At 27.8% G+C, this 13,920-nt stretch overlaps 1 protein-coding gene across 1 annotated transcript; it reads left to right on the top strand.

The window, feature by feature from the left end:
• The first annotated feature begins 1,723 nt into the window (after positions 1-1,723).
• Positions 1,724-3,313, top strand: LOC111294384 (germin-like protein subfamily 1 member 20). Its single transcript, XM_022887668.2, has 2 exons — positions 1,724-2,106; positions 2,208-3,313. Exons 1-2 carry the CDS (start codon positions 1,907-1,909, stop codon positions 2,773-2,775), a joined length of 768 nt encoding a protein of 255 aa, XP_022743403.2. The 5' UTR covers positions 1,724-1,906; the 3' UTR covers positions 2,776-3,313.
• Positions 3,314-13,920: the final 10,607 nt, after the last annotated feature.

The following is a 13,920-nucleotide window of genomic DNA, read 5'->3' on the forward strand; positions in this document are numbered from 1 at the left end:
AACAATATTGAGTTGATTCAATGCTTCTGCCTCTAGCCCTATACCATGGAATTGGAATATTTTTTAATGCTTAAAAGTTACTCTGTTTTACAAAAGCAGCATAATTGATCCAGTAATGTATAATTTCTGCTCATTTGAGTAAGAATTCTGTCCTGCCTTGTACGTTGCATAAAAATACGAGCACACATGTTCACGCAAGAGTGAGAGAGAGATATTGAAAATTTTACTATATATTCTGATTTTCATGCACAGAATAATATCTGTAAAACAGTCCAATCTTCTGTTGTTTGTCTCCGAATTCTACATACTGTTTACTGTATGGGCTCTTACCTCTTGTCCAATGCAATGCCTCTAAAATATCTATCATCGTCCTGACTTTTCCCCATCCAAGTTGAATGTTATAACGTCTTTGACAGTACAACATCTTAAAATTGCATATGATTTTCCATCTTATCATGCTATGAATGATGCCAAGACTTTTTGCTTCTCTTGGTGGCCTATTTTTTATCTTTATTTCAATTAAAGTAATAACTATTGGTGCAACAGGCCAACAAATTTTACGATATGGAACTCAATCAAGTGATATACGAATAGCATGATTCATGGAGCACAAATACAATAAATTAATGTTAGGCATAGAGCTTGTGATTCTATCTCGGAAGATATCTAAGTTTGAAAAGTCTATTCTGACATGGTCATAGTTACTTAAGCTATGACATTCATGCTTATCACATTGAAAACAAATTTCTTGTAGGATCAATTAACCTTTCTCTACCGGAAACAATAATATCTGGAATGGTGTAGAACTGGTGCTGGAAGAAATTGTCTGAGAATTTTGAATGAATCTGTCGGAACTCTTCTGAATACACAGACTTACTCTATGAACATTGAACTTGGTGCTTTCTATGTTCATTGAACTAATCAGAAAAGCAGATTGCTCAAAGAAAATAGCCAAATTTCTTGCACAATTTTACCACAGAAAATTAAAGAATTGTTAAAAGATAGGTAGGTGACGATAACATCAAGCCACAACCAATCCACATTAAGCACAACAAATCTCTTTGTAAGGGGATTGCAACATCTAAAACTGATGTTCACAGCCTACTTAACTTTCAGAAATTCTTTCTCCTGGCAAGAAATTAACGGTACATAAGACTTTTGCTACTTCTAAGACCATTTCCCCTCTTTGTTTAAAATGATTACCAGCAATTGTTTAAGACCAGTTTGGTCTACTTTACATAGGTTTATTCATATTCTGTTCCATGAAGATAGGGTGTAAATGAACCTAAAATGAACAAACTTTGTTATGTTAGTAATCCATTTGTTTAATTAACGAAACTGAATGCTCTCTTTTTTACAATGCTCTCTTCTCCTTTTATTATACTTATTATTCACTATTTTAATTGTAAAAATGATTTCCGGGAATGACTGCTGCAGGCCGCCGATTGAACCTCTCCAGGAAATCAGTTAATTAATTCAAAAAAATAGCATGCATTACTTGAGAAGAAGTCATGCAAGAAAAGTCTTGGAAAGATTCTAAGAATTGTGGTTTTGTATCTGTGGATAAGTTGACACAGTGCAATCTCAGATACATGCACAGTCAAACACATTTCTTTTGATTTTTGTTTTAAAGTCAATATAGTTAAATAAACAAAGATAACATTTTTTATGTAATGATTGACCGGTTCCATTGCAATTTACTCAAGCAAACATGGGAAGAGTAAATTCGATGAGGATAGAGGCGCAGAGTTGCTGAAGAATGGTTCACTCATATTTTTTTAAAACATAATCACTGCAGACTTGGTAAATCTTTCATCTGTTTTTTTTTTTTTTCTCAAAAGAATAATTAAATAATGAAAACGAATAGACCTGTTCAGTGAGTGCCATCTATAAATAGCGCGCTCTCATGCCAGATCTCTCACTCCTCACCAAGCAACAAAACTTAGAACAATTTAATCAAGAAAGCTGCCTTACAACAATGAAAGGTGTTCACTTCCATGTAGCATTTGTCCTGTTGGCTCTAGCTTTCACATTTGCCTCTGCCTTTGATCCCGGCCCTCTTCAGGACTTCTGTGTAGCAATTAATAGCACCAACGATGGTGGTATGTTCTTTAATTCTCTCTCTGTCTTCTTTGGAATGTATTCATGTCAACACCTTAACTATTTGAGAAGTGTTATCACATTTTCTGCATGGAATTGTATCAAAGTGGTAATATTTTTGTTTCCATTTATGCAGTTTTTGTTAATGGCAAGTTTTGCAAGGACCCAAAGCTCGCCACCGCAAATGACTTCTTTTTCCCCGGGCTCAACATTCCACGAAATACAGCAAATCAACTAGGATCAAAAGTCACTCTAGTCACTGTTGAACAAATACTAGGACTTAACACGCTTCGCATATCTCTTGCTCGACTTGACTTTGCACCCAATGGTGGCCTAAACCCCCCTCACACTCATCCTAGAGCCACAGAAATCCTAGTCGTTTTGGAGGGCACACTCTACGTTGGCTTTGTTACATCCAACCCGGATAATCGTCTCATCACCAAAGTCCTATACCCAGGAGATGTTTTCGTTTTCCCAATCGGTCTCATTCACTTCCAGTTCAACATAGGGAACACCAATGCTGTTGCCATTTCTGGTCTTAGCAGCCAAAACCCAGGGCTTATCCCCATTGCAAACGCAGTCTTTGGCTCAAACCCTCCCATCAATCCTGATGTTCTTGCCAAGGCCTTCCAGTTGGACAAGACTGTGGTTACCTATCTTCAGTCCCGATTCTAGTGAGATAACAACTAGAGGAAAATTTATACACCCATGAAATTTATTTAACAGCTTGTTCGGAATAATGTTTGACTTGTTTCTGTCATTGAATTTAGTGTAATTCTTGGGTTGGAATATATAAAATAAAAAGGTTGCTTATGTTCTTTGGTTTATGCAAACCTCTCTGTATTTCATTTTGATTATTTAATATGGAGTATTGCAATTTGCTTTTAGTTTGGGCCCACCCCTTCTTCATCTAGGGAAATGAATGCATGACATGATTGGCCACGTATAGTTTAGTGAAGTTAAAACTTTTGGATGCCTGAATGGCTGATGCAACAATATCTAAATTTACCTTCACATCGCGTTTTGAATTACTTATGCAACAATATCTAGAATAGTTAATAAATGAATAATGACCTTGATCCTTGTTGAGACTTGAGACTGTTCCCTTCATAAATTAAAAACTAACATTGTAGCAGCCACTGGATGCAAGCTTTATATGCAATTTCCATTTAAACAGGAAATGTTTGATTTGTTCCGCCAATTGGAATTCTTATGGAACTTTCAAACTGTCGCTATCATGTATTATTTTATCCAATCCTGCAAAAACTTATGAAATATTATTTGATTTCTTTCTGATTGAAGCAAAGAATAATTTTTTTTTTACAAAAGAAGTCATAATCCGAAGATAAAGGAAAAAATTATAAATGTTAGGATTTTAAATTAATTAGCTGCATAAACTAACTATACTAATTGTCGAGTTCAAGAAAAATTTTTTCGAAACTATAAGAACTCGTGACAATTGCTAATATATCTTATTGTTGGCTCAAATTCAACCTAACGAAGATCATGTGTTTTTACGAGTTTCTCTAAATAGAGGAGTTATGAGATTTAGAATTCATGGAAAACTTAGTCCTCGTTATGTGGGTCCATTTGAAATTCTTGATAACGTAGGAGATGTGACTTACAGATTGGCACTTCCACCTTCTTTAGCTGGAGTACATAATGTGTTTCATGTCTTAATGTTGAGGAAGTATTTTCGGACCCAAGTCATGTAGTGGTGTTAGCACCTTTGAGACTTAGAGAAGTTTGTGGCGTAATGAGCATCCCATACGCATTGTTGATAGAAAAGAGCAGGTTTTGAGAAGAAGAACTATTCCCTATGTTAAGGTTCAATGGAGTAACCATACTGAAAGAGAAGCAACTTCGGAGTTAGAAGAGAAAATGAAAGAGAAGTATCCTTACCTTTTTGAGAGCCAAGGTTTGAGTTTAGAGGACTAAACTCCTTTTAAAGAGGGGAGGATGTAATACTCACAAAATTAGCATATAGTTTGAATGTTCTATTATATGATTTATGGCTTTTAAAAAAAACTCATTTCTTAAAATTTTATTTTCAGCTTATGTTTTGCCATAATTAAAAATTTGACACAATAGGATTTTTTATTTGGAATAAAAATTATTTTATTAAAATATCTTTTATTATATCGATAGTTTTGTTTTATGATGTTTATTTTTATCAGAAAGAAAAGTGGGGAGTTTGGGAGAAACTAACCCTCGAGAAGAAAAAGAAAGGAAGAGGAAGGACAAATCAATCTTAAAAACATAGATTTATGACAAATTTTGCTTAAAACTCTTGAAATTTTTATGTGTTGAGCAATTCTCTACAATCCTATATTATTATATCTTTTCATCTTAAAAAAAATTCCAACAACTTTCCAATGACAATCCTATGAAATTGTGGATACTAATGAAAACTTCAAGACCTTTCTAATGGTATGTGTGGCTTTTCATTTGGTTGAGTAATTTAGGAGAATTTAACATTTAAAGTTTTTGACTTTTGGGTTTTTGATAGTTACAAACACCTAATTTTGAGCCACCGGAACTCTCTGCTCTGATGGCCAATTTGATCGATCCTTAGGTACTTTTGATAGTAAAAATGTCAACTTTCTAGCCGTAAAATTGGTTTTGTTCAGATGATATTTAGGCCATAAGAATCAAAACCCCAAAGTAGGCTTCACAAATCTAAAACCTTGAAAAATCTAGGCTATTTGTGATAATTTATGAAATCTTGACCTAAGAGACTTAGTCTTTGCGAAATCATTTTTGCCGAAACAAAATTTTTAGATGTAGTATTACATTCTTTCTTTAAATTTGTGCCTTCTTTTGTCACAAGGAACTGTGGAATATTTGAGATTTTGTAGCTCAAAGTAAGTCAAATGCTCATACAATGCTAAAATTTCAGAACTTAGAAAGTTCTATTTATAATTATTTTAAAAATTATTTTCAGCCAATATTTGATATATTTATTATAAATCACATAACTTTTAGTTATATTATTTATAATGAATTTTTAATTATTTTAATTTTTTTACTGTATTAATTTTATGTTAATATTCTTGTTAAAAAACTATTAAGCTAGATTCAAACTTATAAAAAATAACTACTATTAAATATTAAAATTAAATATTTATAAAATTTTATATTGCTATTAATTTTTCTGTTTTTAATTCTTAATTTCATATTTATACTCAATTTTAGATGTTATGCTATATTAAAAGAAAATTGGTTTTAATATACTAAAAATACTTTCATATAGTTTCAATTAGTCGTGAAGGTTTTCACATAACTCAATTTGCTTAGGATGACAAGTGGAAGGTCTGTCTTATTAAATTTATGTTTTTAGGGTTAAATTCTTATTTTTGAATATTTCTTGAATTATTAGGACACAAAAAAATTTGTGTGATTTGTTGCTTAAGTGTCGATTTAGCGTATCATGTAAATAACTAGACATCCCTTCGATTTTTATGTCCCTAAAAGTCAGCCATAAATAATTTCATATTAAGTATGCTATGAATGCTATTTTGTCCCTTATTTTGTTAAATCAGGTTAAGCATGAAATTATATATCTTTGTTTCAGTTATGAAAAATATCTCCATAAATAATTATGTTTATCTCCATAATGTGATTTTCTCATGTAATTTAGTTTTGCAAGAATTATAGATATGCCTTTGATTTTGAAAGCTTTGTTGGAGATATGAAAATGAAATTATGTTCATGTCGGGTAATCAAAGATTCCTTGTTTTTAAGTGTCTCCCAATATAGGATGTTTTGATCTTGCCAATAGGGGTTACATGTTGGCAATGTTGCAAGTATTCTATGATTAGAAATCGGTTTCAAACCATGCCACTAGTTGAAAATAGTAGTTTTTGTTCATTGTACCTCCGATGATATACTTTTGTCTCATTACACTAAAGTAGTTACTGTGATTTTTATTCAATCGCATTGCACTAATGAGTTATGATTGTTTAGCGCAACCACCCAATTGTTTCTAATATACATATGTCCCATTACACTAACGAGTTAACCATGACTATGATTTTGATTCTGACCTATGTTATCAGGGTTAAAGATGGCCATAACTTGTAAAAGAAGATAGATTTATAAAATTAAAATTGTAATATTTGTTGAGTTTTGTTATTCTAGCTTATGATTTTGAAACAAGATATTTCGTAAATGTATTATTACCCTAAAATTTGAAATTGGTCTTTAATTCTTTTATTTTAATCTAAATGTTTTACTCATGATCAGCCCAGCTGAGAGGATGTTGGTTGCTTATTGAAGGGTTGTATTCGCTCTTTTCTTTAACATTTTTACAAGTTCTAATTTTGATTATGCTCACAACAATCTCGAAGAGTGATGTTTCAAAACTCTAGTTACCATTTCAAGACTTTTAGGATTCTTTTAAATATTTAGACGTTCAAACTTTTATAATTAGTGGTTTATGACTTTAATTAAACTAGTTTTAGGTACATGTGTGATGTAGGTGTAATTCTTATTTCTAAAAATTTATTAAAATTTATTTCAATAAATAAATTTTTTATACTCTAATAATAACAATAAATACTAATAATTTAATTTTGATTTTGATATAATATAAATAAAATTTGATAATTTTTATATTTTGATTTTGATAACTTTTGATGAAATTTTGATAACCATTGATATAATTTTGCTAATTTATGATAAAAGTTTAGTAACATCTTGATATAATTTTAATAATCTTTTAATAACTTATGATATATTTCAAGTAACTAATGTAAAATTTATGTCATCATATATTTAACAAAAAATTCTTGTAGGAAAACGTGAGTTCAATTCTAGCAGTATAAGATAATTTTATTTTTATACAATATCATTATTGTTTTATTTAAATTTAGAATTTTTGTTTTATAAGGGGTCGTTTGGTTATGTTTTCGTTTTTCGTTTTTTGTTTTTTGTTTTTAGTTTTTTTTTTTAAATTGAAAACAAAAACTTGTTTGGTAGGTTGTTTTTGTTTTCTATTTTTGAAAACTAAAAATAAAGTTTTTGAAAGTTTTGAAAATTGTTGAAAACAGAAAAATAGCTTTTTAATTTTTTGGAAACAATTTGGCACTATTATCATGCGGGCACAATTCACAAAAATTACAATTAAATCACTAGAATGACATTACAATTATTATATTAATAAAATAATATTTTTATTATATAAATATTATATTAATAATTATTATATTAATAAATAATATATTATATTAATAAATAATATTATAATATACTAAAAATAATAATTTTATAATTAATATTATAATATATTAATAAATAATATTATTATATTATTAATAACAAACAAGCCTAAAAGCTTTAACCACTTTCTTTTATATTTTTTGTTTTCACATTTCTAAAATAAAAAATTATATCCAAACATGTTTTCAAATTCAATAAAATGAAAATCAAACAAAACCATATTTTCAAAAACATAAAATATAAAACATATAACATATAACAATACCATATGACCCTTAAATTTTTTTATTGAATAAATTTATGATAAGTTTATCCAGTCTCCCAAGATAAAATTTCTAACTCTATTTTTGCTAGTAACCAAAATTCAATTCCTAACAACTTTAAGTATAAAAAATTTTATCAATGATTGACAATTAAGTTATAATTGATTTATTATTATGTTATAAGTTATTTACTATTAAACTACAATGATATACTACTGAATTATCAATAATTTATTACTAAATTAGCATTGATTTACTAATTATTTATGAATAATTTACTATTAAATAATGGCTGATTTACTATTAAATTATTGATAATTTACTACTAAGTTATTGATGATTTGTTATAAAATTATAACTAATTTACTATTAATTTATCGATGATTTACTACAAAGTTTTTAATAATTAACTAATTTTCTACTAAATTATCACTTATTTACAACTAAATTATTAATAATTTACTACTAAGTTATCAACAATTTACATTTAAATTATTAATGATTTACTATTATGTTATTATATATTTACTATTATGTTATCATTGATTTACTACTTAATTTTTATTATTTACTACAAAATCATCACAGATTTATTACAAAATTAACTATGATTCATTATCAAGTTATCATTCATTTATATTAAATTATTCATGATTTACTATTAAGTTATCATTGATTAACTATTAAGTTATTAATGATTAACTACTATTAAGTTATATTAATTTACTTTTAAGTTTCCAATGATTAACTATTAAATTATCATTTATTTACTATTAAGTTATTCGTGATTTATTACTTAATTTATCAATTAATTACTATTAAATTGAAACTGATTAACTATTAAGTTATTACTAATTTACTATTAAGTTATTATCGATCTATTATTAAGTTATTAATTATTAACTACTAAGTTATCACTTTTTTTATTAATCTATCATTAATTTACTAATATGTTATATATTTACAATTATGAAACATCAAATTTAAAAGTTCACTAATAATATATGAAATAATCTTCTTTTATATAATAACATTATTATTTTATTCAAGTCTATAATTTTTTCACAAACTTTTTGTTGAATATATTCATGGTAGATTTATTCTAATTCTTAAAATGAAAGTTTTGACTTCATTTTTACTAGTACCCATGGTTCAATCCCTTGTAACTTCAAATATAATAAAAACTATCAACGATTAATAATTAAGTTATCAGTTATTTACTATTAAGCTATCAATTATGTATTACTAATTTATAAATGATTTGTCATTAACTTATGAATGATTTACCAATCATTGTTGGTGATTTATCAATAAGTTATTGATGATTAATTATAAAGTTATAACTGATTTATTACAAATTTATTGATAATTTATTAAAAGGCTATCAATAATTAACTAATTTGCTACTAAATTATCAATAATTTATAACTAAGTTATTAGCAATTTACTATTACGTTATTAATGATCTACTACTAAGTTATCAATTTATTATTAAATTATCATTGTTTACTATTACATTTTTATATATTTATTATTATCTTATTATTGATTAACTACTTAATTTTTAATTATCTATCACAAAATTATAACTAATTTGCCACTAGATTATCTATGATTTACTATCAAGTTATTAATGTTTTATATTAAATTATGCATGATTTACTATTAAATTATCAATGATTAACTATTAATTTATCGATAATTTATTACTAAGTTATACTGATTTACTTTTAAGTTTTCAATGAATAACTACTAAACTATCAGTTATTTACTACTAATTTATAATTGATTACCTATTAAGTTGTTGATTATTTACTACTATCAATTAATTACTATTAAACTGAAACTGATTTACTATTAAATTATTACTCATGTACTATTAAGTTATCATTTATTTATTACTAAGTTATCAATAATTAACTACTAAGTTATCACTTATTTTTGTTAAGTTATCTTTGATTTAGTACTATGCTATTATACATTTATAATTATATTATAATTAATTTATTATTAAAGTATTATGCATTTATTATTGTATTATTCTAGATTTACTAAAAAGTTATCAACTATTGACTATCAAATTATCATTCATTTACTATTAAATTATTATTAATTTACTACTAAGTTATCGATAATTACTACTAAGTTATACTAATTATATTTAAATTTTCAATGATTAATTATTAAGTTATTAATTATCAACTGCCATATTATTAATGATTTATGTATATCCAACAAAAAAAAAAAATCACAATGTATGCTAGATAATGTAATTAGTAAGGTAAAGAAAGAAAGAAGAAAACTTCAAGTGTAAATGAATTGAAAGTATGAGTAAATACTTTTAATTTACTATATGTAATTTAAAATGTAATAATAAGTTAAAATAATAACTTCTTATACTAATGCAAATATTAAAACTAAATTAAATAAATATATACAATATACATTAAGTCAACATTTCTAAGATATTCTTAAAATTTTTTAGTTCATGATAAAATAATTCACATTAAGATAAATTTTATTAATGATTTGATTGAATTATTAGTGTACATTTTTTCATACCTATTAGCAAAGTACAATTGTATATAAAAGATTAAAAAATTTGAAATATTCTATTTTTTTTTTAAGTAATAAACTTTGGCTTATGTTTCTATTTTTAAATATATAATTTTGGGTAACAATTTTGTTATTTATATGATAAAAGTAACAAACACAAATTTACAAAATAAAATTTATAAAAATTAAACAAACTATAAATTTAAAAATATTAAATTCACAATAATTATCTTTGCATTCTTCATAACAAAAAATTTCTACTGAACAAAAGGATGGTATATTTTTAATTATTGCTTCATTATTATTACCATCATTCAAAATGACATTTTTTATATTTTAATACCAATAAACTTTTCCATTGTAAAGGATCATAACTTAGAACAATAATCACTACAAACTTGGTAAATTATTAATTTTTTTATATTAAATTATGCATGATTTTCTCAGGATTTTTTTTCTGTTGCCCTTTCCAAATCTATCACATGATAGGTTTCTTACATCTTTGTCTACATATGATGGAGGCCTGTTAGTGTAGTATTATCCCACATCTAATGAATATCTAATTTCTTGTAGTCTTATATTTAGATTTGGCCTCTCCACTTGCTGTCAATTGGTTTTAAGTTGGATGTTTAACATGATATCAAAGATAGGATTTTCTTCTAAAATTTGTCACATGGAAGGCTTCTTATATTTTCGCCTATGAAAGGGCCTATTAAAATGGTACTATCCCACATTCTGTAGTATTATATTCAAGTCGGGCCCCTCCACTTAGAGCCAATTGGTTTTAGGTTTGATGCTTAATAGGTTCAACGGGGTTCCTAAGGTTTGCCCAGTACATCCCCTCCCCGAGCCGATACACGCATGGTTTTCATATTTGACCTGATCATTAAACATTTTTGGGCATGTAATAATGAGTATCATGCTGAGCCTGAAGCAACAAACACAATAACATATAAGCAATATATCATAATAAATCCACAATAATAAACGACAATTAACAATCAACAATGTAGAAAAAATAATGCTCACCAAGATTTATGTGAAAAATCCTCTAGGTAGAGGAAAAAAACTACGAACTATTAAAAAAATCTTCACTATCAAATAATAGATATACAAAGTTCTTCTCTAGCTAAAACTATAGCTAATCAACAACTAGAGAGACATTGAATAAATCTCACTAAATATGTGACTCAATAAATACACCATGAATTTGTTCCTATAGAGCTTCAAACTTGATCTTCACTGTTCAAAATATAGAACTCTAAATCATAAACCTATTGACAAAATTTCAGTTCAATTGGATCATGGATCAACTTTTGTTCAACTAACTCTCCCTTCTCTCTTTTTTCTCTAATTTTTTTGCTTTGTTTTTCCTATTCTTTGCAGTACTACCACTCTATTTCTTTTTTACACCAAAATAGCCCTCATTTATTTAATATGTATGGCTTATTTTTTTTATTAAAAAGCAAAAGTCAAAAGGCCTATGGCCTTTGATTGATCTAAAAGAATGGGGCTGGACCTCATATTCCTAACAATCTCTCTCTCCCACCCCATTAGGAGGAGATTCATCACCATAACAATTTCATTTGGAACTTACCTTGGCCAAAGAACCCATTCCGACTAAGTCACTACAGAGCTCAAACTTTTCCTTGGAAAGTTTCTTAGTCAACATATCTATCGCATTCTCATCAGTATGGATTTTTTTCAATTGCATCTGTTATTCCTCAATCACTGAATGGAACCAATGATATCTAACATCAATACGCTTTGTTCTAGCATAATACATGACATTCTTACTCAAATCTAAAGTACTACAGCTATCATAAAATATCATATACTCTTTCTGATTTAACCCCAATTCAAGAAAAAAAATGTTTTATCTAAAGCATTTTTTTACTTGCTTCGGTTGCTGCAATATATTTAACATTTGTAGTTGACAAGGCAACACATTTCTGTAACTTAGACTGCCAAGACATAGCTCCACCTACAAAAGTGAATAAATACCCTAAAGTAGATTTTTTATCATTAAGATCACTTACCATATCAGCATCAGTAAACCCTTCTAGAATTGGTTGTGAAACTTTATAACTCAAGTATATTTTTTTAGTGTCCTTCAAATATCTAAAAATTCATTTTACTACTTTTCAGTGAACCTTTCTCAAATTAAAAAAAAAATGTACTCACTACACTAATTGCATGAGCAATGTCAAACTATGTGCAAACTATAAGATACATCAAAGAACTGACTGTAAAAAAATAAGGAATACTAGACATAGCTAGTTGCTCTTCCTTAGTCAATGGATAAGATTTTTTACTCAAATGAAAATGGTTGGCAAGTGGACTGCTAATTGATTTGGCATGTTGTATATTGAATCTATTAAACACCCATTCAACATACTTTTTTTTATGATAATTATAGCTTTTTAGCTCCCCTATCCTGATTAATTTCCATACTGAGAATCTACTTTGCTAGACCTAAATCCTTCATGTCAAAGGATTCAAACAATTGTTCTTTCAATATGCAAACCATACCAACATCTTGTCCTACAATCAACAAATCATCAACATATAATAAAAGAATAATGAAGTTATCACTAGGAAATTTTCTAACATACACATAAAAATCCACTACTGTTCTTTTATAGCTGTGGTTCACCATAAAAGAATCAAACTTTTTGTACCACTGTTGCAGTGCTTGTTTTAAGCTATACAAGTTTTTTTTCAATTTACAAACTCTTTTCCATTCATTTCAAAACCCTCAGGCTGATCCATATATATGTCCTCTTGCAAGTTACCATGCAAGAATGTAGTTTTGACACTAAGTTGCTCAAGCTCAAGATTCAAACTAGCTATTAATTCTAGTACCACTCGAATGAAACTCATCTTCACAACTGAAGAAAAAATATCATTAAAATTGATGTCAGGTTTTTAAGAAAAACTTTTCACTACCAATTGAGCTTTGTACCTCACTAGTTTATCATCATTTTTTTCAACTTGAACACCTATTTATTTTTTAATGGCCCCTTCTTTTCGAAAGTTTAACAAGATCATATGTATCATTTTTTTTATAATGACTTCATCTATGCTTTTATTGCTTTTAACCAATGCTCTCTATCCGAAATAATATGCACATCTTACAAGCTCTCTAGCTCTCTCTCACTGGTAACTAAAATAAAATCTGAACTTAGATACCAAGTAGATGGCCTATGCTCTTTGGTAGATCTTCTAGGCTAAGGCTTTACACAACCTAATTTTGAAGGTAACTTTCCTACTCAACACTCTTTGGTGGAGAGGATTGCTCACCTTGCTCAATATTCTCAGGTAAAAATGATTATTTTTTATACTCAAAACTGATTGCATCTGGTTTATCACTAACTGTGGCTAGCTCATTCATATCCCTAAGTTATGTTTCTTTCTCATTTTCACCATCTGTGGCTCTATCTTATGGAATGTTTATCAGTGTTAAACATCACACTCAACAATAACCCATGAAGTTTTCTCATTTTTTTGAAGATCTACTGTGGTTTTTTTTCCATGAAGACAACATCACTGTTTCTGACTGTCCTTCTCTTCGCTGGATCCCATATCCTATAGCCAAATTCCTCAGTACCATATCCTACAAACACACACCGTGTGGCTTTACTGTCAAGCTTTAATCTCTACTCTTTTAGCATATGCATGAATGCTTTATACCCAAAAATATTCAAGTGAAAGTATGAAGCATCTTTCTCTATCCATACTCTTTTTGGAATGTCAAAGTCTAAAGAAACTGATGGTGATC

Source organism: Durio zibethinus, chromosome 14 (genome assembly GCF_047325235.1).
Source record: "Durio zibethinus cultivar Kanyao isolate XHJ-2024 chromosome 14, ASM4732523v1, whole genome shotgun sequence".
Classification (NCBI taxonomy): Eukaryota; Viridiplantae; Streptophyta; class Magnoliopsida; order Malvales; family Malvaceae; genus Durio; species Durio zibethinus.

Bases quoted from the DNA above. Each gene is read 5' to 3' on its own strand.
- LOC111294384 (XM_022887668.2), top strand. From the start codon at position 1,907: ATGCCAGATCTCTCACTCCTCACCAAGCAACAAAACTTAGAACAATTT. The intron at 2,107-2,207 runs GTTCTTTAATTC...ATTGTATCAAAG, and splicing joins AGCACCAACGATGGTGGTAT to TGGTAATATTTTTGTTTCCA.